Below are 25990 nucleotides of genomic sequence, written 5' to 3'. Positions count from 1 at the left end.
TTGGTCTGATCCATCATGGCATTTCTTATGTTCTTATGTTCATTGGGTAGTATGCACATCCTGGCACTAGATATGACAAGCACATCTGGGTGCAATCCTATGCATGTTTAGAAAGAGAAAAGTCCTATGTAGACTTATTTTTGTCTAAACATACATAGTGTGTTACCCAATGCTAGGGTGTTTGTGTTATCAGCAACAACTACACTGTGAATTACCACTGTTATGAATGTGATTGTCACTCAGTACTTTCTACATTTAATTTCCTTCTGACCTCACTGTGTTAACAATTCTCTCCCCACCATATATTCTTAATATAAACCTGCAACTCTCCATAACATGCCATGCACCTGATGAAGGGATATATAGTCTATGAAAGCTCATGCCACCATAACAGCATTGTCTTTAAAGTGTTTTTTGTCTATGATCGTTATGTCTGGTCAGTTGCAAGGTATTGTTTTGTCAATATGAATTGTTCTGTCCCGGTATATTTTATGATCTGCATTTTCCAAGATTGTTTCGGGTGGCTATGTATAGTATGGTGTAGGTTGTTTGACATCTAGAGTATTGCGTCTAGTTCTGGGCTCCACAATTCAAGAAGGATGCAGACAAGCTGGAGGGGGTTCAGAGGAGGGCAACCAGGATGATCAGGGGTCTGGAAACAAAACCCTATGAAGAGAGACTGAAAGAACTGGGCATGTTTAGCCTGGTGAAGTGCCACAAGATCCAAATGGATCTCCTACCTCTGGTATAGAAAGAACACAGGGGAACTGAGGGCAGGAGCAGGAAGTGCAGGAGGCTTCCTTCGTTCCTTCTGGGCATGCTCAGAGGCGGCGGCGGACTGATTCCCCAATATGCTGTCCTTTCAAACGTTAGACTTCCCAGAGGAGAGTAGGGGCTCCAATTTCGATGGGGCTGTGAATCCATTCTGGGGTTCAGTCAGAAACAGCCAGAACTCATAAGTCCATAAGAAGAGTCATGCTGGATCAGACCATCTAGTCCAGCATTGTGTTCACACAGTGGCCAAACAGGTGTTGACGAAAACCCACAAGCGGGGCATGAGTGCAACGGCCCCTTCTGCCCATGTGCAACTGGTGCACACAGAACATAATGCCTCTGGTACTGGAGGTAGCATATGGCCTTCAGGTCTAGTAGCCACTGATAGCCTTCTCCTCTCATCCCCCAAAATAGATTCAGCTTGTTGGATCTGATTTTAGGTTTGGCTGACAGCTTAAAGTTTATAGTTAGATATATGTTTTTTGTGTATGCTGCATGCTTTTATGGTTTTAAATTTTGTATATTATTTTTAATTGTTTTAATGTTATGTAAACCACCCAGGAAGTTTTGGCTATGGGGCGGTATAGAAATGTAGATGATGATGATGTAACAACAGAACTATGAAGGAAATGCCACCAATTTCAAGAAGCGATAAACAATGTAACAGGAGGATGTAAAATTCTGGCAGGAATGGACTATATGGACAGACACAGCTGCAGAAATAATTCACCAACAATTGGCCATCAAATTCAACCTCATAGGGTCATAGAAACATAGAATAGTAGAGTTGGAAGGGGCCTATAAGGCCATGGATGCAGGAATCCACCCTAAAGCATCCCTGACAGATGGTTGTCCAGCTGCCTCTTGAAGGCCTCTAGTGTGGGAGAGCCCACAACCTCCCTAGGGAACTGATTCCATTGTCGTACTGCTCTAACAGTCAGGAAGTTTTTCCTGATGTCCAGCTGGAATCTGGCTTCCTTTAACTTGAGCCCTGCTGTTATTCCGTGTCCTGCACTCTGGGAGGATCGAGAAGAGATCCTGGTCCTTATCTGTGTGTCAACCTTTTAAGTATTTCAAGAGTGCTATCATGTCTCCCCTCAGTCTCCTCTTCGCCAGGCTAAACATGCCCAGTTCTTTCAGTATCTCCTCATAGGGCTTTGTTTCCAGACCCCTGATTATCCTGGTTGCCCTCCTCTGAACACGCCCCAGCTTGTCTGCATCCTTCTTGAATTTTGGAGCCCAGAACTGGACGCAATACTCTACATGTCAAACAACCTACACCGTACTATACATACCCACCCGAAACAATCTTGGAAAATGCAGATCATAAAATATACCAGGACAGAAAAATTCATATTGACAAAACAATACCTTGCAACAGACCAGACATAACGGTTATAGACAAAAAAGAAAAACACACATACCTCATCGACATAGCAATACCGAACAACAAAAATGTTGTTGAAAAGGAAGAGGAAAAGAGAGAAAAATATACACCACTGGCCATGGAAGTCAAAGAACTTTGGAAACAGGAAAAGGTCATAATTATTCCACTAGCCACATCAGTCACTGGCATCACATCAAAAAACTATACAGCAAACCTTCAGAAACTGGGCCTACATCCCCACCAACATCCAGAAAGCAGTCATAATTAAAACATGCTCAATTGTCAGGAAATTCCTGAATTTGTAAAAGACAGCATGACTTGGCAATGCCTGTCATGTCCGTCTAGAACAAAGCTTTCCAAACTATGTGCCGTGACACGTTAGTGTGTCAGCCGCAGTGTGTAAGTGTGTCGCGCGAACGTAACAAGAAACCTCTGAGTCTATGTGAAATAAGCAATACCAACTTGCATGCATTTTTACGCAGCAAAGGTGCCGATTAGTATGTTGCACTAGTATATTCCCCTTTCGTCGTATCCGTGTATGCACACCACGGTCGAGGGATCATATAGGTACTGCGCATGCGCAGTATGCATAATCGGGTCGAAACAGCTGATTCCGCGTCACTTCCGGTGACACGGCTGCACCTGAAGTGACGCATTCGAGAAATTCCATGGGTCCAGTTTTTTGATAGAACACCGTCTCAACCGCCGCTCGATCGCAGCTCGACAAAATTGGTTCAATGTGAAAAGTCTTGGAAATGTATGTTATTATCTTGCAAATCATGTTTTTTAAAATATAAATGAAAGGTTTTCATGAGATGTGTTGTGCCCCCATACATTTCGTTATTACAATTTATGTATCGCAGGAAGAAATATTAACAATCTCAGATATGCAGATGACACCGCTTTGATGGCTGAAAGCGAGGAGGAGCTGAGGAGCCTTATGACAAAGGTGAAAGTAGAAAGTGCAAAAGCTGGGTTGCAGTTAAACCTCAAAAAAACCAAGATTATGGCAACCAGCTTGATTGATAACTGGCAAATAGAGGGAGAAAACATGGAGGCAGTGACAGACTTTGTATTTCTGGGCGCAAAGATTACTGCAGACGCTGACTGCAGCCAGGAAATCAGAAGACGTTTACTTCTTGGGAGGAGAGCAATGACAAATCTCGATAAAATAGTTAAGAGCAGAGATACCACACTGACAACAAAGGTCTGCATAGTTAAAGCAATGGTATTCCCCGTAGTAACCTATGGCTGCGAGAGCTGGACCATAAGGAAGGCTGAGTGAAGGAAGATAGATGCTTTTGAACTGGGGTGTTGGAGGAAAATTCTGAGAGTGCCGTGGACTGCAAGAAGATCAAACCAGTCCATACTCCAGGAAATAAAGCCAGACTGCTCACTTGAGGGAATGGTATTAAAGGCAAAACTGAAGTAGTACTTTGGCCACATAATGAGAAGACAGGAGACCCTGGAGAAGAGGCTGATGCTAGGGAAAGTGGAAGGCAAAAGGAAGAGGGGCAGACCAAGGGCAAGATGGATGGAGGATATTCTGGGGGTGACAGACTTGACCTTGGGGGAGCTAGGGGTGGCAACGGCCGACAGAAAGCTCTGGCGTGGGCTGGTCCATGGAGTCACGAAGAGTCGGAAGCGACTGAACGAAGAAACAACAACAAAATATGTCTGTATCTCTTATAAGGGGTTAGTTTAACCTTCGGTTTGCTAGTAAAACTGAACTGCTGTGTCGTGAAATGATGCGTGTCTAAAAACTGTGTCACCAACATGAAAAGTTTGGAAAGCTCTGGTCTAGAAAAACCGCCATGAGCGAGAAAGAGTCATCATCATCATCATCATCATCATCATCATCATCTATTTCTTCGATTCTAAGACGCACTTTTCCCCCCATATAAACATCTCTAAAAATGGGGTGCGTCTTAGAATCGTGGGTGTGTCTTAGGGGTTTTTTTCTTCTGTTGGTGGTACTGAAATTAGTGTGCATCTTACAATCGATGGCGTCTTACAATCGAAGACTGTAAGACTGGAGAAGAGAAGATGGAGGGGAGACATGAGAGCACTCTTCAAATACTTAAAAGGTTGTCCCACAGAGGAGGGCCAGGATCTCTTCTCGATCCTCCCAGAGTGCAGGACACGGAATAATGGGCTCAAGTTAAAGGAAGCCAGATTCCGGCTGGACATCAGGAAAAACTTCCTGACTGTTAGAGCAGTACGACAATGGAACCAGTTCCCTAGGAAGGTTGTGGGCTCTCCCACCCTAGAGGCCTTCAAGAGGCAGCTGGACCACCATCTGTCAGGGATGCTTTAGGGTGGATTCCTGCATTGAGCAGGGGGTTGGACTTGATGGCCTTGTAGGCCCCTTCCAACTCTGCTATTCTACGATTCTATGGATCGAGGCGGGGAACAACACAAATACAAAACTCCATAAAATACATATAATTGATTAAAAACTTATAAAACGAATACATTATTAAAAGGCATCTTAAAATTCAACTGAGTATTAACTTATTGAGTACACAATCATAAATGACATTACTTTTATTAATCTAGTCATTAAACGCCGTAGATACTGATGCCTTCCTCTACATTCAGCTTGCCTGACCATGGGAAGGCCATTGCAAGTGGGGGTGGGGGAATGAGGAGACTCTCTTCAAGCCCCAGCACTGGTGGAGCTTTGTGGAGACACTGGCCGGAGGGGGGGCTTACAAGGCAATATTAGCCTTCGGGGGCCCTCTTCCTGGCCTCTTCGAAGGGTGGCTCCTGGCAGAGAGGCTCCCGGAAGAGTGATGCTTTAGGGTGGATTCCTGCATTGAGCAGGGGGTTGGACTCGATGGCCTTGTAGGCCCCTTCCAACTCTGCTGAATCTATGATTCTTAGAATAAATACGGTAATAATAATAATAATAATAACAATAATTTCTAACCCGCCTCTCCATTCTGATTGAGGTGGGGAACAACAGCAAGTATATAATAATAATAATAATAATAATAATAATAAAAAATATTTCTAACCCGCCTCTCCATTCTGATTGAGGTGGGGAACAACAGCAAGTATATAATAATAATAATAATAATAATAATAATAATAATAATAATAATAATAATAAATATTTCTAACCCGCCTCTCCATTCTGATTGAGGTGGGGAACAACAGCAAGTAATAATAATAATAATAATAGTAGTAGTAGTAGTAGTAGTAATAATAATAATAGTAGTAGTAGTAGTAGTAGTAATAATAATAATAATAATAGTAGTAGTAGTAGTAGTAATAATAATAATAATAATAATAGTAGTAGTAGTAATAATAATAATAATAGTAGTAGTAGTAGTAGTAGTAATAATAATAATAATAATAGTAGTAGTAGTAGTAGTAGTAGTAGTAGTAATAATAATAGCAGCAGCTCATTTAGAGTCCTGCCTGATTCTGACTGAAACCCAGAGTGGATTCACATGCCCACCGGAACTGGAGCCACCAGCCTCCCCTGTAATTGTCGCACTCGGAAGGTGGGGGCGGGCGACTCTTCCCCTTTTCCTATCTCTACGCCCCGCCGGGAGGCGCTTCCCAACCGCCAACCGCCTTTAACCCTTCAGGCCCCGGAGAGAGAGGAAGGGCGCGAGCCGCTGTCGGCCGGCTCCAGTCCTCGGCGTGACTCACCCGGATGTTGAGGCCGCTCCCCCTGCTGGGCCGCCTCAGAGCCGCCCGCCTACCTACCTGAGGGAGGCGGAGAGAGGGCGGCAGGGCCCGAGAGCGCCGCCGGCTGTGAGGCGAAATGGGCCGCCGGTGAGGCCGGACGCCGCCCGCCCGCCTGCTCGCCCTCCCGCCCGCCTGCTCGCCCTGCTCGGCCGCCTCAGCGTCCCCCTCCGCCGGCCATGGCGCCCATGGGCATCCGCCTGTCCCCGCTGGGGGTGGCCGTCTTCTGCCTGCTGGGGCTGGGCGTGCTCTACCACCTCTACTCGGGCTTCTTGGCCGGCCGCTTCGCCTTCCTGGTGCTGGGCGGCGCGCCGGGGGCCGAGCCGGGCGTCGTCGTCGTCGGCGTGGTGGACCTGCGGGAGCTGCTGGCGGCCTCGGTGGCGGCGGCCGTCCAGGGCGGCGCGGAGGTGAAGCGGGTCCGCGAGAGCAACGTCCTCCACGAGAAGGCCAAGGGCAAGACCCGCGAAGGCGCCGAGGAGAAGATGACCAGCGGGGACCTGCTCTCCAACCGCAAGATGTACTACTTGCTCAAGGCCGCCTTCCCCGGCGTGCAGGTGCGGCGGCGGCGGCGGCGGCGGCGGCGGGGCGGCGCTTCCCTCTCCCCGGCCGGGGTCGGTCGGTCGGTCGGTCGGTTGGTTGGTTGGTTGGTTGGGGGGGTCCTCGGGAAAGGTGCTGGAGCGCAGGGCAGGGGCCCACGCGGCTGAGCCTCTGCCACGGAAGCGTTTCGCAGAGCAGCCCTCCCCCAAGCTGGCGCCTTCCAGAACGGCTGGACTACGACTCCCCTTCCAACTCTGCTAGTCTATGATTCTATGACTACAACTCCCATCGTCCCCACCCATGCTGGCTGTGAAGGATGGGGAGTGTGGCAGCCCAACCCATCTGGAGGGCGCCTGCGGCCCTCCTGGTGTGGTTGGGCTGTAGCTCCCATCAGCCCATGCTTGCTGGACCTGATGGGAGTCAGAGTCATATAGAATCATAGATGACCATGGGCCATGCTCGCTGGAGCTGATGGGAGTCAGAGTCATATAGAATCATAGAATCGCAGAGTTTGAAGGGGCCTACAAGGCCATCATGTCCAACCCCCTGCTCCATGCAGGAATCCACCCTAAAGCATCCCTGACAGGTGGTTGTCCAGCTGCCTCTTGAATGCTTCTAGTGTGGTCATAGAACCATAGAATCACAGAGTTGGAATGGGCCTACAAGGCCTACAAGGCCATCGAGTCCAACCCCCTGCTCAACGCAGGAATCCACCCTAAAGCATCCCTGACAGAGGGTTGTACAGCTGCCTGATGTCCAGCCGGAATCTGGCTTCCTTTAACTTGAGCCCGTTATTCCGTGTCCTGCACTCTGGGAGGATCGAGAAGAGATCCTGGCCCTCCTCTGTGTGACAACCTTTTAAGTATTTGAAGAGTGAATAAGACACAGCCTAAGATCCATAGATGTGACAGGTAGAGACACCCTGACCTGAGAAATGGTCGATGCATCCTGTGTGGCCATTGGAGTAATTTTATATCAACCAGGACGCAGCACAGAACCTCTCTGTCCAAGAGGGGATGCAGGCAAGAAGATTCCAGCACTGACCAAGGTGGAAAGCTCAATGTAAACGGGAAAGACCACAATTCATTACAAGTCAACAAATATAGAGCAAAATATGGAAAACCCCACTCCACCTTCTTCCTTTGGATGCTCCATCCTTTTCAAAGATAATCATGGTGGAGACGGACCTTCAATAGGGAATACTTGCTCCGTCGACAGACCTGTTGTGAACCCAGGTAGCCTTCAAGTGGACCCTTCATGCTCAGATGTCCTTTGATCATAGAATCATAGAATCATAGAGTTGGAAGGGACCTACAAGGCCATCGAGTCCAACCCCCTGCTCAATGCAGGAATCCACCCTAAAGCATCCCTGACAGATGGCTGTTCAGCTGCCTCTTGAATGCCTCTAGTGTGAGAGAGCCCACAACCTCCCTAGGTAACTGATTCCATTGTCGTACTGCTCTAACAGTCAGGAAGTTTTTCCTGATGTCCAGCTGGAATCTGGCTTCCTTTAACTTGAGCCCGTTATTCCGTGTCCTGCACTCTGGGAGGATTGAGAGGAGATCCTGGCCCTCCTCTGTGTGGCAACCTTTTAAGTATTTGAAGAGTGCTATCATGTCTCCCCTCAATCTTCTCTTCTCCAGGCTAAACATGCCCAGTTCTTTCAGTCTCTCTTCATAGGGCTTTGTTTCCAGACCCCTGATCATCCTGGTTGCCCTCCTCTGAACACGCTCCAGCTTGTCTGCGTCCTTCTTGAATTGTGGAGCCCAGAACTGGACGCAATACTCTAGATGAGGCCTAACCAGGGCCGAATAGAGGAACCAGTACCTCACGTGATTTGGAAGCTATACTTCTATTAATGCAGCCCAAAATAGCTTTTGCCTTTCTTGCAGCCATATCTCACTGTTGTGGAGTCCCCACAACTTCTGGGGAGCCTCAGGTCCCACACCCACCCGTGTGGTCCAATTTGGTGCCGTCCAGATGGGTTTGTTTATTTATTGTAGCGCTTATAATATTTTTGTATTCTATGTTGTTCCCCGCCTCGATCCAGAAGGAGAGGCGGGTAAGAAATAAATATAATAATAATAATAATAATAATATCCCACCCTATAGCCAAAAAAGTCTCTCAAGACAGCTTACAAAAATAATTCTTAAGACAGACCTTGCCCACAGGTACAATCTAAAAAATAATGACACAAAAGGAAAGGGGGTTGGGAGGGAGGAGGAAAAAATGCAAATTTAGGCACCAGTTTTTACAGTTCTTAACATCTGGAGGGGCCCAGGTTGGTGAGGGCTGATCTAGCCTGACCCTCTGCTCAAGACAGGATGCCCAAGTGATTTCTGGCCTGCTGCTTGAAGGCCTCCGGGGTGGGAGAGCCCACCACCTCGCTGAGTAATTGATTCCATTGCCCAATTGCTCTGACTCTTAAGAAACGTAACCTAATAGTCAACCAAAATCTGTCCTCCTATAATTTAAGCCCATTAGATTTAGTCCTGTTTTCTGGGACAGCAGAGAACAAGCCTTTTTCTCCCTCCTATATGACTCTTCGGCTATTTCAGTATTCATGTCTCCATTCAGTCTTCTCCAAGTTACTCAGTTTGTTTTTCATAAAGCTTATCGTCCTTCTTAAACATATCCTGTGTTCTTGGGTAGGGCCTAGTTACTCCCTGTTTTGTTTTTCTTATCTAAAAGAAATTCAGTCTTTCAGCAGCGACTGCTGCCAATATTAATTGTTTTGCATTTATTTATTTATTATATTTTTAATCCATCCAATAACAAATGTTCTCTGCATAGACTGCAAACATTTAAAAGAATCCAGTACAATACAAAACAACGAACAGTGCAGGAATAGATAAATCTAATGGTATAAAAAATAACCCACAAAGCTTTTTAAAATCAAAAGTGCAATCCTATGCATGTTTAGACAGGGGAAAAATGTACAATTCCCAGCATTCCCCAGCCAGGCATGCTGGCTGAGGAATGATGGGAGTTGTAGGATTTTTTTCTGTTTAAACATGCATAGATAGGACTGTTATTTATTATTATTATTATTTATTTATATAGCACCATCAATGTACATGGTGCTGTACAGATTACACAGTAAATAGCAAGACCCTGCCACATAGGCTTACAATCTAATAAAGTTGTAGTAAACAATAAGGAGGGAAAGAGAATGCAAACAGGCACAGGGAAGTGTAAACAGGCACCGGGTAGGGTGAGGCTAACAGTATATCTCTAAAATGTATGGGAGAAATGAAATGTCTTTGACTGACACCAAAAATATAACAATGTTGGTGACAGGTAAGCCTCCTTGGAGAGAGTATTCCATAAACAGGTTGACACAACTGAGAAGCTCCTTTCTCTTATAGCCACCCACTTAACTTCCTTTGAGGGGGCAGCTGGACAAGGGCCTCTGACGATGACATGTTATTGCAGTATGACAATGGAACCAGTTACCTAAGGAGGTTGTGGGCTCTCCCACACTAGAGGCATTTAAGAGGCAGCTGGACAGCCATCTGTCAGGGATGCTTTAAGGTGGATTCCTGCACTGAGCACAGGGTTGGACTGGATGGCCTTAGAGGACCCTTCTGACTCTGCTATTCTATGATTCTATGAAAAGGTTCCAAGCAGGTACATACGAGAAAAGATACTCCTGTAGATACTCTGGTCCCAAGCTGCTTAGACAGAAAAAAAGTCTTACACTCCTAACATCCTGGGACTGGGGGATGCTGGAGTTGTAGGACTTTTTTCTGTCTCGGCATGCATAGGATTGTGTCTCTAAAGTTCATACCCCACTTTGAATTGGGTCCAGAAACGGCTTGGAAGCCAGTACAGCTGTCAGAAGTGCCACATGATCATTAACCAGCCAGTCTCAGTTAGTAGCCTCGCAGCTCTGTTTTGAATTACCTGAAGTTTATGACCTGTCTTCAAAAATAGCCCCACATACAACACATTGCAGTTAGGAAGCATTGGGACATATTGGAGGCGGGCCACTTCAGGAAGGCCCTCAATAGCCAAAGAAATGTACCCTGCCCCACCCCCACCCCGGAAGACAGAGCCTTTCTTCTCCTGCCACTTCCCCATTTTGAGCTTCTCCAGGACCTGCTTCCTTCCTTCTGAGTATCCCAACACACCGTTGGATTTCATAAGATCTACCATTGGTTCATCCCTTAATCTGAAGACACAGCTCTTCATATTCATGCTACAATGCTTAGACCCTGTGACTTGCATGCTCACTTTCCTGTTTATAGAATCCCAGCCATTTAACTTTAAAGGAAAAGTGATCTTTCTTACCTGTATAACTAGAGTCTTTCCGCTAAAGGGCTCATAAAACTGTAGTAATAATAATGCTAGTAATAATAATGATCACATTTATGTAGTACATTTTGACTATTCATAATGTTTCGCTGTGTTAAGCATCTTGTATGATATCCCTATAAACTAAGTCAGCATTATTATCCCCTTTGTATAGAGGGGGTCTGAATCTAGTAATGACTTATCTAAGACAATGTTTTGGAAAGCCCTCTAACCTCATATAGATTAATCATCTAAAATTTATTTATTTTGGTACTTCCCAAACAATTTCCTTTTAAAAAAAAAGTCCTGTCCCCTGAATTGTCAGAGGGGGGTGCATTGGAACCCCGTAAGCCATAGCAATGTCTTAGATATATGCCTTTATATGTTTGTATAGTTCTGTACAACTTTGGGATGTGTTGGGTCCTCGACATGTTTTGTGTCATAAGGACCCCCCTCAGTTGCAGTAGAACCCTATAACAACCCATGGGTTCTGGCTGGGTTGTTATCCATGGCAACAAGCCACCCTGGTCAGGTTTTGTATGACGCAACAAGCTGCATTGCTGAGGGTAATTATGCAAACCATGGCTTGTTAACAAACCATGGCTTTTTAACTGCTTGCTGATCATGCGAACCCCATCTAAGAGTCCTGATGTATCGTAGATGTCATATTCTAAGCTCCCAGTGTGTCTGAATAGACTTCTTTTTCTGGAGGTTGGTAAACCATCAAGCTATGATCATTTTAGAGGAAATCAAATACATGCTATTGGGGTATTCCTGCTGTTTCCAAAATATCATGGTGCAGGATTCCAGTACACCCTTTGTATATCGGTGGTTGTTCCAGAAGGACTGTGTTTTTGTTATTGGGGAAATGGATTGCATAACCACTAAGGCAACTCTTATTAAAATAGTTACATAATTTATACATTAAATTTATATCCCCTCTCCATGGCTCTTAACAGAACTTGAGTAGCTTACACAATACAATTTCATATACGTAGAAAATGGATTAAAAATAAGAGGAACGTCTTTAGAGCTGGAAAAAGTGCAGAAAAGGGCAACTAAAATGATCCAAGGGCTGGAGCATCTCCCCTCGGAGGGAAGGTTACCACAGTTGGGCTTGTTTAGCTTGGGAAAAGGAGGCTAAGGGGAGACACGATAGAGGTGTACAAAATCAGGCATAGTGTGGAGAATGTGGAGAGGGAGGCATTTTTCTCCCTCTCTCAAAGTGCTAGAACCCAATGGGTTCATCCCGTGATGCTGATTGGTGGGAGATTTAGGACAAATAAAAGGAAGTCCTTCTTCACACAGCGCATAGTTAAACTATGGAATTCACTACCACAAGATATAGTGATGGCTACCAGTTTGAATGGCTTTAAGGGGGGTTGGATAAATTCCTGGAGGCGAAGGCTATGAAGCGCTCCTAGCCCTGATGGTTGTGTGCTACCCCCAGTATCCGAGGCAGTAAGCCTGTGCTGGGGAACATGGGTAGGAGGGTGCTGTTGCACCATGTCCTGCTTGTGGGTTTCTGGTCAACAGCTGGTTGGCTACTGTGGGAACAGAGTGCTGGACTAGATGGACCCTTGGTCTGATCCAGCATCAGGACACATCTTATGTTCTTAACTAATACAAAAACCTAGCTAAAATAACAGTGAAGGGACAATGTATAAAACAGCAGTATGCTATTGCAACTTCACCTTCCTACCGCAAAGGCCCAGTAGAATCATAGAATCATAGAATAGCAGAGTTGGACGGGGCCTATAAGGCCATCGAGTCCAACCCCCTGCTCAATGCAGGAATCCAACCTAAAGCATCCCTGGCAGAGGGTTGTCCAGCTGCCTCTTGAAGGCCTCTAGTGTGGGAGAGCCCACAACCTCACCAGGCAACTGATTCCATTGTCGTGCTGCTCTAACAGTCAGGAAGTTTTTCCTGATGTCCAGCTGGAATCTGGCTTCCTTTAACTTGAGCCCGTTATTCCGTGTCCTGCACTCTGGGAGGATCGAGAAGAGATCCTGGCCCTCCTCTGTTTGACAACCTTTGACGTATTTGAAGAGTGCTCTCATGTCTCCCCTCAAGATTCTCTTCTCCAGGCTAAACATGCCCAGTTCTTTCAGTCTCTGTAAAGCCCTGTCTTAACTGATCTCAGAGCTAAACCAGAGTTAGCCAAATGGGCTTCCCTAACGGAGGGTTCCATGAGAAAGTTGTAAGCAGTGCAAAGGTCCTCTTACCAGCCTAACTGAAGATGGGTGCATCACCCAGGCCAGAGCAGGACCTCATCAGATGATTTAAGATTACCAAGAGTTTCATACGAAGAATATGATCTTACAAGTACGCTGGATCCAGATCACTTAGAATTTTAATAACAAGAGAAGACAACTACCCTGGTTCCTAAACTTGTTTTTGTTTCCCAAAGCTCCTAGTTCAGAACACCCCTCCTCTGAAATATGTGTCAGTAGTCACTCTGAGGGGCGTTTCCTACAAGACTTTTCAAACTTCAAGCAGAAAAATACATAAGCGACACATAAAATGTGAATCATTCCTGGCCACCTGATAACCTCCAGGTTTCCATTACGTCATATTCAGAACAATAGTGTATATTTACCAGCATTTGAAGGCAGGAACAAGTGGAACCATTATAGGATGCCTCTGGTTTATGGGGCAGTGAGCCTTTTAACTTATTCCTATGACCATTTAGATCTTTCCTGAACTGATCTAAAAACCACTGTAGGATGTATTTCTATGATACTCTGATGGGCAGAACATTGATATGACCACTTCTGGCGGTGGCGAAGAAGAGTGGTGTGGGCTGAGGGTGTACATAAAAGGGTATCAATATCAAAGCATTCCTTCTCTAATTTTAAAAGTATTACTAGGTTCATTTGCAGGAACTCTTCCAACGTTACGCCCATTTAGGTGTTCCTAGTACACATACTTCCAAATGGAGCGCATTTCTATGGCCATTTGGACATAAACAACATGTTCTTTTTAGTGTGACTACCTCAGATTTTCCAGCTATCTGATTTTGCATTTTGGTCGGTTATATGAGAGATAAAGTGGCTAGCTGGCAGACAAAAACCTGGAGAACAGGTTTTCTCTAGTAATGCTCCTGACCATTACTGTTTGTGACTTCATAGAAAAGAAGAAATCTGTAGACGGAGAAAACCTGAATGTAACAGCTACAATATTAACGTGTAGAAAGCTTTCCCTTTCTAAAGCCGTTGCTTTTCTGTCTGTGCCCTCTCCAAGCTCTCTATCAAAGGGTTTATTCTCTCACCCCTTTGAACAGCTTGAACCCTTTATCAAAGAGAGCTTCCATGCCTCATTTCATAGTGATGGACAAATTACCTTATTTTACAAGGAAGAGAACTCTATAAAACATGCTATGATTATCCAGCTAGAATATTAGGTCTGACTATGCAAATTATTATTATTATTATTATTATTATTATTATTATTATTATTATTATTATTATTATTATTTATTTATTTATATAGCACCATCAATGTACATGGTGCTGTACAGATTACACAGTAAATAGCAAGACCCTGCCGCATAGGCTTACAATCTAATAAAGTTGTAGTAAACAATAAGGAGGGAAAGAGAATGCAAACAGGCACAGGGAAGTGTAAACAGGCACTGGGTAGGGTGAAGCTAAACAGTATAGAGTCAGAACAAACTCAATATTTAAAAGCTATAGGGAACAGAAAGGTTTTTAGCTGAGTTTTGAAAGCTGTGATTGAGTTTGTAGTTCTCAAGTGTTCTGGAAGAGCGTTCCAGGCGTAAGGGGCAGCAGAAGAAAAAGGACGAAGCCGAGTAAGGGAAGTAGAGGTCCTTGGGCAGGCGAGAAGCATGGCATCAGAGGAGCGGAGAGCACGAGCGGGGCGATAGTGTGAGATGAGAGAGGAGAGATAGGCAGGAGCTAGGCCGTGAAAAGCTTTGAAGGTCAACAGGAGAAGTTTGTATTGGATTCTGGAGTGAATTGGAAGCCAATGAAGAGATTTCAAAAGTGGAGTGACATGGTCAGAGCGGCGGGCCAAGAAGATGATCTTAGCGGCAGAGTGGTGGACAGAGACCAGCGGACTGATGTGAGACGAAGGAAGGCCAGAGAGAAGAAGGTTGCAGTAGTCCAGCCGAGAGATAACCAGTGCGTGAACGAGAGTCTTGGCAGAAGAGACAGACAAAAATGGTCGGATCCTGGCAATATTATACAGGAAGAAACGACAGGATTTAGCTACTGCCTCGATATGAAGAATAAAGGAGAGCGAGGAGTCAAATATAAAGCCAAGACTACGAGCTTCCTTGACCGGAGTAAGCGTGACATCGTTGACAGTAAGAGAGAATGAGAGGAGAGGGGAAGGTTTAGGAGGAAAAACAAGCAGTTCGGTTTTTGCCATGTTAAGTTTCAAACGACAATGAAGCAGCCAGGCTGAGATATCAGAATGACATGCCGAGATACGATCGTGAACATTAGGAGAAAGTTCCGGAGATGAGAGATATTCCCACATACTTGCTAGCAATGCCTGCTGTCCAGGGGAAATTTCAAATTGAGGTGAACAGCTGAGATGGAATTTCAGCAACAAAAAGTCATGGAGTTCTTTGCTTGTTTAGGGTATTTTGAGAAACGTAGTCCTCCTCAGGTGTAGCTACTGCTTTGGCATTTTTGCAGTAGTGCTAGAAAATAAAGCAGTTGTCTAGTTCCTTTTCTCAGGTCTGAAAACTGTCTTGCAGATAGTCTCAACCTGGAGCACCACAGCCATAAAGGGGAAAACTGGGAAGGGAAGGGACCTGGGGACCTGGTGATAATTTGGGGTGGGGGTGACTACTAAGGCTTGCAAAAAGCCACAAATCCATACCCTCAGTACTAGGGTGCAATCCAATACACGCTTAGTCAGAAAAAAAGTCCTACAACACCCATTATTCCTTAGCCAGCTAGAGAAGCCCTTCTTCTTAATAATGCTATGGTCATAGGCTAATAATAAAAATGTGTGTGCATTGGGAAATATCAGATTTTTGCACTTTTATTTGAACATACAACCTATGAATGCTTTCGTTGGATTTAAGTTAGACTAATCTGATCCCTATAGGATAGAACCAGTTTCTTCGTAAGAAAAAGCTCATTCAATTAATTACGTGAGTCTGCTGGCACCCCGGGGCTGCTTTCAGATGAGGGTTTTATTGTGCAATCACACTGTCTAATTCATGGAATTTTACAGGGAGGTCCAGATGATGTTGTCTTCAGTTTGTAGCCCTTCCTTTTTTTCTCACCTTGTCTTCCATCTTTTTTCCTACCAGAAAAAAAATGTTAAGAAAGAAAAGGTAGAATAGCTGCACAATGCTTCCTGGTTGTTAGCTCTAGGAGCCCTCCATCTGGGAGCCCCATAGGTCTCCCAGTACAGGAATTCCAGGCCTCATGACTCCCAAGTCTTCTCTCAGATACAGCTTCTGCTCCTTATACATTGGTGAAAACGTGACAGCCACCCTCTCCCCTTCCATATTGTAATATAACCTATTTCCTAACTGGCTGTGGCTAACAGACCCTCTTTTCATAAAAATGGAAGAAGTAGCTTGAAAGTAGCTGCCGACACTTGCCTTACTGTATATTGTGGATTGCTAATTTTTCTGTGCAGCAGCAGTTTATTTATTTATTTTATATTTATTTATTACACTTATATACCGCTCCCATAGCCAGGGCTCTCTGGGCGGTTTACAGATTACAGTTTGAGATTCTGTAAAAATGGGAAGCAGTTCTCAAAATAATGGTCACCAATCTGTCCAGCAGTGGGGATTATTGGGGGGACGGGCTGGGAAGATAACTTCCACAAGGGTGGTTTAAGCTCTTATTTTTTATATTTGCATTATTTTACCCAACCCCTTCAATCGGGTTTCCAGGACAGCCATTTTTGAGGCTGTTTTAGCATGTATGAGATTGGGGTACAGAAGGGAGTTTCTTGGTGAAATGCGCTTGAACCAAAGGCTAGCTGCCATATTGGAGGAAAGTATGTTTTTCAACCCACCTTGTTTTCATCCATCCATAGGGGAGGGCAGGGAGGGCAGGGAAGAAGAGTTAACATTAGGGTGACCCTATGAAAAGAAGGACAGGGCTCCTGTATCTTTAACAGTTGTATTGAAAAGGAAATTTCAGCAGGTGTCATTCGTGTATATGGAGAACCTGGTGAACTTTCCTCTTCATCACAACAGTTAAAGCTGCAGGTGCCCTGCCCTCTTTTAAATCTGGTCACTCTAGTATAGCTCCTACAGTTTGAACTGTTGTGATGAAGAGGGAATTTCAGCAGATTCTCCATGTGTGTGGCGCAGAGCGGTAAAGCAGCAGTTTCTGCAGCTGAAACTCTCCCCATGGCCTGAGTTCAATCCCAGCGGAAGCTGGTTTCAGGCCGCCGGCTCGGATCGACTCAGCCTTCCATCCTCCCGAGGTCGGTAAAATGAGTACCCAGCTAGCTGGGGGAAAGGTAATAACGGTCTGGGAAGGCAACAGCAAACCACCCCGCTATAAGGCCTGCCAAGAAAACGTCAGTGAAAGCTGGTGTCCCTCCAAGAGTCAGTAATGACTCTGTGCTTGCACGAGAGGTTCCTTTCCTTCCCTCTCCATATATACAAATGACACCTGCTGAAATCCCTTTTTTTATGCAACTGTTAAAGATACAGGAGCCCTGTCCTCCTTTCCATATGGTCACCCTAGTTAACATAGATGTACATAGCTATGCAGTTTTCCCTGGTAGGAATATTTTGTCTCTAATGGATGCATGTCAGGCAGAAATCCAACAGAGAAAGCCCCCCCCCCCAGTTGCATTTCAACCTGCCTGCCTTTTAAGGCACAAAAGGCCTCCCAGCAAAAGAGCAACCATCTGTAACATGGGACTTAAAACATCATCATCATAAATAATAATAATATATTTATTTATTACCTGCCTCTCCCTCTGGATCTAGGTGGGGAACAACACTAAATAAAATATAAAACATAAAATTAGTTAAAAGGGTATATAAAACCAATACAATATTAAAATAACAATCACAGCATCTTAAAATTCTTAGGCTTAAAATTCACCTGGGTAGGCCTGCTGGAAGAGACTAGTCTCTACAGCTGTCTTAAACTCAGAGAGAGCATTAAACATCTGCTTCACTGCACCATGTTCTGAGGTCCTTACCCCTTTTCCACCCAAGGGTTAACATTCATTATTCCGTCTACACGGCACCCTCTGAGAGCCTGACGTTGAATTGTGTCCTTTTTAATAGCCACTAAAGCTCTTGAGTCATTGTATGGATTACTATATATGGAGTGTGTTTGTTTTTACTTGGAGTAGACTAAAAGTTCTGAATATTAAAAAATTGCCATGTAAGGATTCGTATATCTAGATGATTTGAAATCCAGGTTCCCAAGAGGTTTGTACAGAGCTTCAATGTACTTTAGGTTCTATGCTGATACTTGTAAGGATAGGTAAACATGCTTTTCTGTGTAATAGATTTTATTAGTTGGTTGATGAAGGTGTTCTGATTTCTTAATGAGTTGGGATTTTGGCTACATAATATATAGTGTGCTGTAAAACGAACTTATTATTTTGCCAGGGAGGAATATTGAATCCCTTTGTTGAAATTTGAGTTGAGCAGCCACCTATGGCTATAAAAGGTTTTACACGTGCTCACTTGGAAGTGAAAGTTCCAGGGGAGGAATGGAAATATTGCAACAGTTAAATGGTTATTTAATTAGAACGTATCTCTCTTTTTGCCATTAGATAAATACAGAAGAACATCTAGATGCAGATGACCAGGAGATAATTTCCTGGGACCGCACTATTCCTGAAGATATAAAGAGACAAATTCAGCCTAAATTGGTCCAAGCAGACAGTGTTACTATGTGGATTGATCCGTTAGATGCAACTCAAGAATATACAGGTAACGGTAGTGACTTAATTTTGCTTGCTATTTTTTGTGTAGCTTCTCTATTTCCTAGAAAGTGACTTATTACAAGAGCTGCTCCCTGTTGTGACTGGTATGAATTCAATTAAAAATAAAATTTAAAATTGTGGTTTATATAAGTACAGAAAAGAATGTTGTTAAATTGAGGTTTTGGTAACACAAATCCTAGCTGTTCTTCTTCGTAGTCATGAAATGAAAAAAAAAATTAACATAAAATGTTTATATAGATGTAGACAAAAATGCTACACGAGCCACGTAATGTGACAATTGGACGTTCTACAAATTGAGATTTAGGCTTGGTTCAGACCAAACCATGGTCTAGGTTTGACGCTGTAGGACAGCCTTCCTCAACCTGGAGCGCTCCAGATGTGTTGGACTGCACCTCCCAGAATGCCCCAGCCAGCTGCTGGGGCATTCTGGGAGTTGTAGTCCAACACATCTGGAGCGCCCCAGGTTGAGGAAGGCTGCTGTAGGAGCAGGTTTTATGCGCTCTCTCTCTCTAAGCCTCTTTCTTCGTCTGTGCATTTGCTTCAACTCGTTAGATCCAGTTTAACACAAATCAAAGTTCACCATTATATCCAAAACACAACAATTAATCGAGGGAACACAAACACAGGCGAAAGTACATAAACATGGAACTTTCCCTCATGCCATCAAACCATTGTTTGGAATTACATGTGAACCAATTATACGTGAATAATGAAATACGGCAGCCTTCTGAATATTTCATTAGTTTGATTTCTTAAGGGATTTAGAGTAAAGGAAAAAACTTGTTTCGATCCCAAATTTGAAAAGACAGTTAAGATGTTGAACAAGAGAATCTAATTTGTGTTCAAAATTGTGGATGCTATTTAAGTGCGTTCTGAGTCATGTTAACACTTTGGCTGAAGAGTAAATCCAGACTAACTGGGTTTTGTGTTGGCGCTTATGCATAGGTTAAGTGAGTAAAATATTTGAAGCCTGAATTTGAGGGGTTCATGGGGAGGGAAGACCAGGACTGTGGACTTATAGAAATACTATTAAATCTAGGTATCTCTGTAATATCTTAACATGGGATGACTTAATTTTATACTTTTCAAGATGGCATATCCCCTTGCAGAATCCTCTACAATTATTTATTTATTTATTACATTTCTATACTGCCCAATAGCCGGAGCTCTCTGGGCGGTTCACAAAAATTAAAACCATTTGAAGTATAAAACAAAACCATAATATAAAATACAATATAAAAGCTCAACCAGATAAAAACAGCAGCAATACAAAATTACAAATTTAAAACACCAAGTTAAAATTTATTTATAGACTGTTAAAATGCTGGGAGAATAAAAAAGTCTTCACCTGGCGTCTAAAGGCATATAATGTAGGTGCCAAGCGAACCTCCTTAGGGAACTCATTCCACAGCCGGGGTGCCACAGCAGAGAAGGCCCTCCTCCTGGTAGCTACCTGCCTCACTTCCTTTGGCCAGGGCTCGCGGAGAAGGACCCTTGAGGATGACCTTTGGGTCCAGGCAGGTACATTCGGGAGGAGGCATTCCTTTAGATAACCTGGCCCCAAGCCATTTAGGGCTTTAAATGTTAATACCAGCACTTTGAATCGGGCCTGGACCTGGACTGGCAACCGATGAAGCTGGAAAAGGACTGGCATGATGTGGTTTGGATCTGAACTTTTGGGGTTCTTCCTACTTTTTCTTCAGAGAATCTTCGACAGTATGTTACTACAATGGTGTGTGCAGCTGTGGATGGTAAACCAGTGATAGGAGTAATACACAAGCCATTTTCTGGATATACGGGTAAGTGGCATATGTCATTTCAAATCACAATCCTGTAAATAGTTGCTATTTTTGGCCCTGAAGGAAGAGAAACAGAGAACTCAAAATGCTGGGATGTGCAAGTAGAAGCCAGATCACTGTAGAAGAGAACACTCTCCCAGTTCTGTAACTGTTGTCCTAGCTGAGTCAAAATATAACTAATCAAATAAATGTAGCACAGGTGTGTTTTTGTTCAATGACAGTGAAATCCTGTACAAATCTACTCAATAAGGCTTTACTCAAAAGTCAATGTTAGTAGGACTGCAGCCTGACTTGGCTTTTGAGTATGATAAGTGTCGCATGATTTTCAACTCTTATTTATTTATTTATTTATTTATTTAAGCATTTTTATACTGCCATTCAGCCAAAAAAGGCTCTCACGGCGGCTTACAAAAGTATTTCTTGACAGTCCCTGCCCACAGGCTTACAATCTAAAAGACATGACACAAAAGGGGATTGGGAGGGAGGAGGAGGGGGGAAAGGAAAGCAAATTCAGGCACTACAATCTTAGTTGCAAAAACTCTTAGCAGTTTTTATGAGCAGTGCTGTGATGCCTTGTCATATCTGAGCTCTGAATGACTTGTATGCAAAGTAGGTGATCTCAAAACCTTCATAATAAGTGGTTGAGGGAGGGAGCGAAACAGTGTGTTTCTACTCTCGAATGCTTCAACTTAATCCACCCGCTTTTGCTTTTGTCCTGATTTGCCGGTGGACGGTGATCCCCTATGGCTGCAGGACCCTCCACATTTGCAGCTATGGTGGTGGGGAGGACGCAGCCATTTGACCCCACTGCCCTGCCATCTCAGCTGCAGGCCACCCAAAGAGCCATGCCCCGGCAGCTGGCTGCCCAGTCTTGACATCTCTGCTTAACCTAAGCAAGTCAGAGAAGCCCACGCTCCCATGGGTGCTTGGAATTCTCTGAGATTTGTTTTGCATTCCTATTCAAGTAAGCGGTTCATTAGCCAAGCAGCTCCAAGTACATAGGTTGGGATGGCTGAGCAATCTGTTACATTTGCATTTTAACGGGAACTTATCAAACTCACACTTCTTCTGCCTACACATGAACCGGAATGCAGTTAGTTTGTGGTATGGTTCACAAATCAAATGTGTTTATTAGGGGAAAGAGTGCCCCAAAATGTAAATGAACTCCTGTGCGTGCATTTTAGCAAAAAAATATGTAGACTGGTGTGGAAATGGGACAGAAATAACTTAAATGTTGGGAAAGTGAGAAACTGAATGCCCTTGACAGATTTGTCATACTGGTTCCAGGCCAGATTTGTGGTCCAACTAGCCCAGTATTGTCTGCTCTGTTGAGCGCTGATTCGGATCTTGATGAGAGAAATGTTTCCTACAACCTGCTACCTGATTCTTTTAACAGGAGATGCCAAGCCTTGAACCTGCAACCTTATGCATGCAAAGCCTGTGCTCTACTGTTGGACTGTGGGTGATGCATGAGTCCCTTAGGGAAACATGGGGTGCCCAAAGCAGGCTCTGGGTAGCCAGACTGAATCACTTCTCACCCAGTACAGTGTCACCAACGCAATGTCCATAAAGGGAAACAGTTATCAATTCAACTTACTTGTTTCCCATTTATTGTGAGGGGTTGTATTGTCCCCTTGAATGGTGCAATAAAAGCCAATTTTGAGCAGTAAAAGAGCAGAGGGGAAAGAGCATGGAAATGGAAGAGCCACAGGTGACCATGCCCCCCCCCTTCAAAGAATGCGTGAAATTCTGGAGGAAATAGTTCAGTTCTAGAAGCATAACAGATTTGCCAGATAAAGTTGGGTACCCTCCAGACACTCAAGCTTCTGCTATTGCCAGGCAATTGAAGGCCGCAAGGCACTGACAAAATATGTCTGTTTTGCAGCCTGGGCAATGGTCAAAGGAGGATCAAATATTAAGGCACGTTCTTCCTACGATGAGCAGACACCAACAATCATTGTTTCCCGGTCTCACGAAGGGAAAGTAAGGCAGGTTGCCTCACAGACGTTTGGGAATAAAACTAAGATCATTAATGCTGGTGGAGCAGGTTTGTTACCCTAAATTTTTCATTGCGTGTTTTATTTATCAGGGAATGAATTATTCATGTAGAAGTAGTTACTAAACTGGAATGCACGTGGTTACACTTATCAAATGTCAGACATTGTTCGGATGTTGTGTGTGATGGGGACATGCTTCATATGTACACTAATTTGTGGGGGAATGATGGTGTGCAACAGAAGCAAATTATTCTGAACAAAGAATTCCAGTTATCCTGGATCAACAAGCTTCCCACGTACTTGCTTTTGGTGGCAGAGAGCCTCAGGGTGAATTACCTCTGCTTTTCTGTAAACATGTAGTTGCAGTGAACAGTGATCACTGTCCAAATCTGCACATTGGAGATAGGAACACTTCTGTGTTCACATATTTATATAAGCAAAGTTAAAAGAAAAGCAGGGAAAGATTGTTGCTCATTAAAGTTTCCATTAAGTTTTTTAGTTGGGTAACTAAATCCTAAGTGAAGTTGGGGATTTTCTGTATGCATGTAAGCATACTTTTAAATGTGTTGCATACAGTGAGAGGCTAAACACCCCTGTGGTTGTACATACAATACCTAAGAACATTTTATTCACTTTCCCCTTAGGTTATAAAGTTTTATCACTCCTTGACGTGCCTGAGGCAGACCAAGACAAAGCGGATGTGTACATTCATGTAACGTACATCAAGAAGTGGGACATCTGTGCTGGCAACGCAGTGCTGAAAACATTGGGAGGTCAAATGACTACGCTGGCAGGAGAAGAAATTAGTTACACTGGTTCAGATGGCAATGAAGGTGGGCTCATAGCTAGCATCAATATAAACCACAGGGCACTGGTGGAAAAACTTCCTGTTCTAGACAAGTCATCACAGAATTAAGTTTTGAAGAGTGAACAAGTAAATCGTGCTTTCTGGAGCCTCAAAATGGTCTGTTGCAGTGGGGAGCCAATCAATGTGCATTTGGGGGACTACACATAGACCATGGCAGGGTTTTGGAGGGACCACATAAACCATGGAGTGTTTAAACCATGGAGCAAGATTATTGGGACACAAGATGTCTTTATGTCTCATTGTCAAGCTTTTAATTTTTGAGACTGTGTTTCATGTCCCTAGCACAACTGAGAAATCCAGATAGGTGCTTATAATAATGGAAGCACATCACGAATTGGGTTCTGGTAAACCTTCGCATTCTGTTATAGTATTCAAGCGGCCTAGCCACTTGAAGAAAAGCTCACTTGAAATCCATGGACAGATACTCTTAATTCCTTTGGATTACAAAATTAAAGAAGGCTGAAGCCTCTTCATGTGACATCATGGGTACAATGTCAAATGATAAAAGAAATGTTTGGATCTATTTTTAATGTTTACCTGAAAATTCAAACCAGCTTAATGTGGATGGGAGTGTTAATATTTGTGTAGGTTTATTATAACATTCTTTCTGTGTATCATTTTAAAAGAAAATATGTTCCCCTGTACAGTTTCAGTTGTTGAATATTGCCATTATAAGCTGTTGAGTTTCTTAAATATTTAATATTCAGTGTTGAGCTTACAAAATAGTCCTCTGTCTTTGATCATTTGTTAAGCTACTTAATGAGAGAAACTCGGATATTATTTTTTGCCAGCATAAAATGAAGTTCATATGCCATGTGCAACTTTTTACAGGGAATCTGAAGTGTCTTCCCAGCTGCCCTTAACATGACATTGTAGAAATTCCCTTTAAAAAAACGTGCCCCGGTTTTTGGTTTGCCAGTCTAGAAGTCTCATCCTCTTATGCTGCTTGGCATTTGAGCCTTGCATGGGGATTATAGAAACTGTCAAGGATTCAGAGGAACGTTTAGTATAATCAGCGGCTTGTTGTTCTCCCTTTAAAATTATCCATGATGAAGAAAACTACACTTTTGCTTAATGCAAAACACTAAAGGCCTGTACTAACGGGATGAATAGAGGCGTAAAAAGTTGGTTTGCAAGTTGAAATTCAATTTATGTGATTAATCCATTCTTGATAGCAGATTAACCTCCCCCCCCCCCATTAATTTGTGGGGCTGACAACAAACAAAAACTCTATGGTGTGGGCCTCCTGGATGAGCTGTTGTCATGCAGGCCTCTAATGGGCTGGCTCAGGCTTCCTTAAACTGTGCAAATGCCAAAAATAATAATAAAATAAAATGAATACTGTTTGTGAAATCTTGGTTGCAGAAAGCTAGTTGAAAGTCAGAATAGGGGGAAAAACATGTCAGTGTATATGTATAACTCACTTTTTTCATTATTTTCTATTGTACTACAAAGATTCTTTTTCTTGGTGCTTTTGGTAATATGTCAGTTTGATCATTTTAGAAAACCGGTGATTTGTCAAAAAACAGCGCAATCCTATACATGTCTAGTCAGAAGTAAGTTTATCTTTGCTTGGTTGGTTACACAAGTTAAAAGGTCCCTTTTAAAATAAGTGCTTGGAGGCATGTGTCCTTTAGAAATGTTCCCACAGCTGAATTTTATTGGAATGCTACTTTACTTTTATAACCAGTTTATTCCATGAATGTGTTAAAAGGAGACAGTCTCTCTCTCTCAAACTACTGATTGCAATTCAGTTTCATGGAGCAGTACATTTTTGACATAAGGCTATTTGAAAATTAAATGCTTTACAAATGGAAACTAATTCTTATTGACAGTTCTGACAGTTACTAATACCACACTTGAAGTCACAGAGTAATATTTCTCTGCTGGTGGCTTGAAGGAGGTGTGTGTGTGTGTGTGTGTGTGTGGTCACTTTCATTCTTGGAAACCTGCATCTTGCATTGTATTGCATTTCAGAAACCAAGATCCGTATATATTTAGTTTCCCAGGATTCACAGAGGGCATTCAATATTCGAATCCTTTGGGATAGCCCCTCTCTTCCATAACAAAGCAGGGCCAGCATCTTCCTGGTCTTCTCTACAGGGAAGGATATCCCTGGTCTCCCAGACCCGCCCTGCCTTCTGGGCTTAAGTTGGTGGACGGAGCCCTTCCGGCTAAACCGCGGGATGTCGCTTGCAAACCACAACAGAATCATCATCACCACAGATGCCAGCCTGTTGGCTCAAGGAACATGGTCAGCAAGGGAGGCAAAGGAAAACATAAACCAAGCTGGCGCTGTTGGAATGTCAAGAAAGAATATGGAATCACCACGTTCTTGTGCGTGTGGACAATGTAGCTGCAAAAGCCTATATAAACACCGGGAGGAACAAGGTCAGAGGCATTACGCTTGGAGGCCTCTAGGATTCTAACCTGAGCAGAACACAACCTGGCATCAATCAAGGCCGAGCACTTGGCAGGGAAATCCAACCTCCTTCCCCTCTAGCGAAGGTGCAGGTACAGAAAGACTGGCTCCCAGGTTTGTGAAGGATGGACCTGAAAACCCAAAATGGATTAAATGCACTCCTGATATCCCTAGGGGTGACTGAAGGGAAACCATGAGGGAACGGATTTAATGAAATCTGTACATCCCTGCTGGCCGCTTCTCCGTGTACTCTCATGTGTTTAGTAAAGATACTGCAAAATGCCACCATT

General features: G+C 43.7%; 1 protein-coding gene across 2 annotated transcripts; it reads left to right on the top strand.

Annotated features, from left to right (window-relative positions):
* The first annotated feature begins 5991 nt into the window (after positions 1-5991).
* BPNT2 (3'(2'), 5'-bisphosphate nucleotidase 2) lies at positions 5992-25096 on the top strand. 2 transcript variants are annotated; one of them, XM_063122091.1, is made up of 5 exons: positions 6014-6414; positions 18441-18600; positions 20318-20413; positions 22299-22460; positions 23055-25096. In XM_063122091.1, exons 1-5 carry the CDS (start codon positions 6040-6042, stop codon positions 23324-23326), a joined length of 1065 nt encoding a protein of 354 aa, XP_062978161.1. In that variant the 5' UTR covers positions 6014-6039; the 3' UTR covers positions 23327-25096. The 2 variants fall into 2 exon arrangements, with proteins under 2 accessions (XP_062978170.1, XP_062978161.1); XM_063122100.1 differs by lacking the exon at positions 22299-22460 and having other exon boundaries at positions 5992-6414.
* The last annotated feature ends 894 nt before the right edge of the window (positions 25097-25990 follow it).

This window comes from Elgaria multicarinata, chromosome 1 (assembly GCF_023053635.1).
Source record: "Elgaria multicarinata webbii isolate HBS135686 ecotype San Diego chromosome 1, rElgMul1.1.pri, whole genome shotgun sequence".
NCBI classification, from domain to species: Eukaryota; Metazoa; Chordata; class Lepidosauria; order Squamata; family Anguidae; genus Elgaria; species Elgaria multicarinata.
The sequence above is the reverse complement of the archived record's forward strand: the minus strand, read 5'-3'. Positions and strand labels throughout refer to the sequence as shown.

Excerpts from the sequence above, each read along its gene's own strand:
- BPNT2 (XM_063122091.1), top strand. The coding sequence starts at position 6,040 with ATGGCGCCCATGGGCATCCGCCTGTCCCCGCTGGGGGTGGCCGTCTTC. Across the intron at positions 18,601-20,317 it reads TGCAACTCAAGAATATACAG|AGAATCTTCGACAGTATGTT; the intron begins GTAACGGTAGTG and ends CTTTTTCTTCAG. Across the intron at positions 22,461-23,054 it reads CATTAATGCTGGTGGAGCAG|GTTATAAAGTTTTATCACTC; the intron begins GTTTGTTACCCT and ends CTTTCCCCTTAG.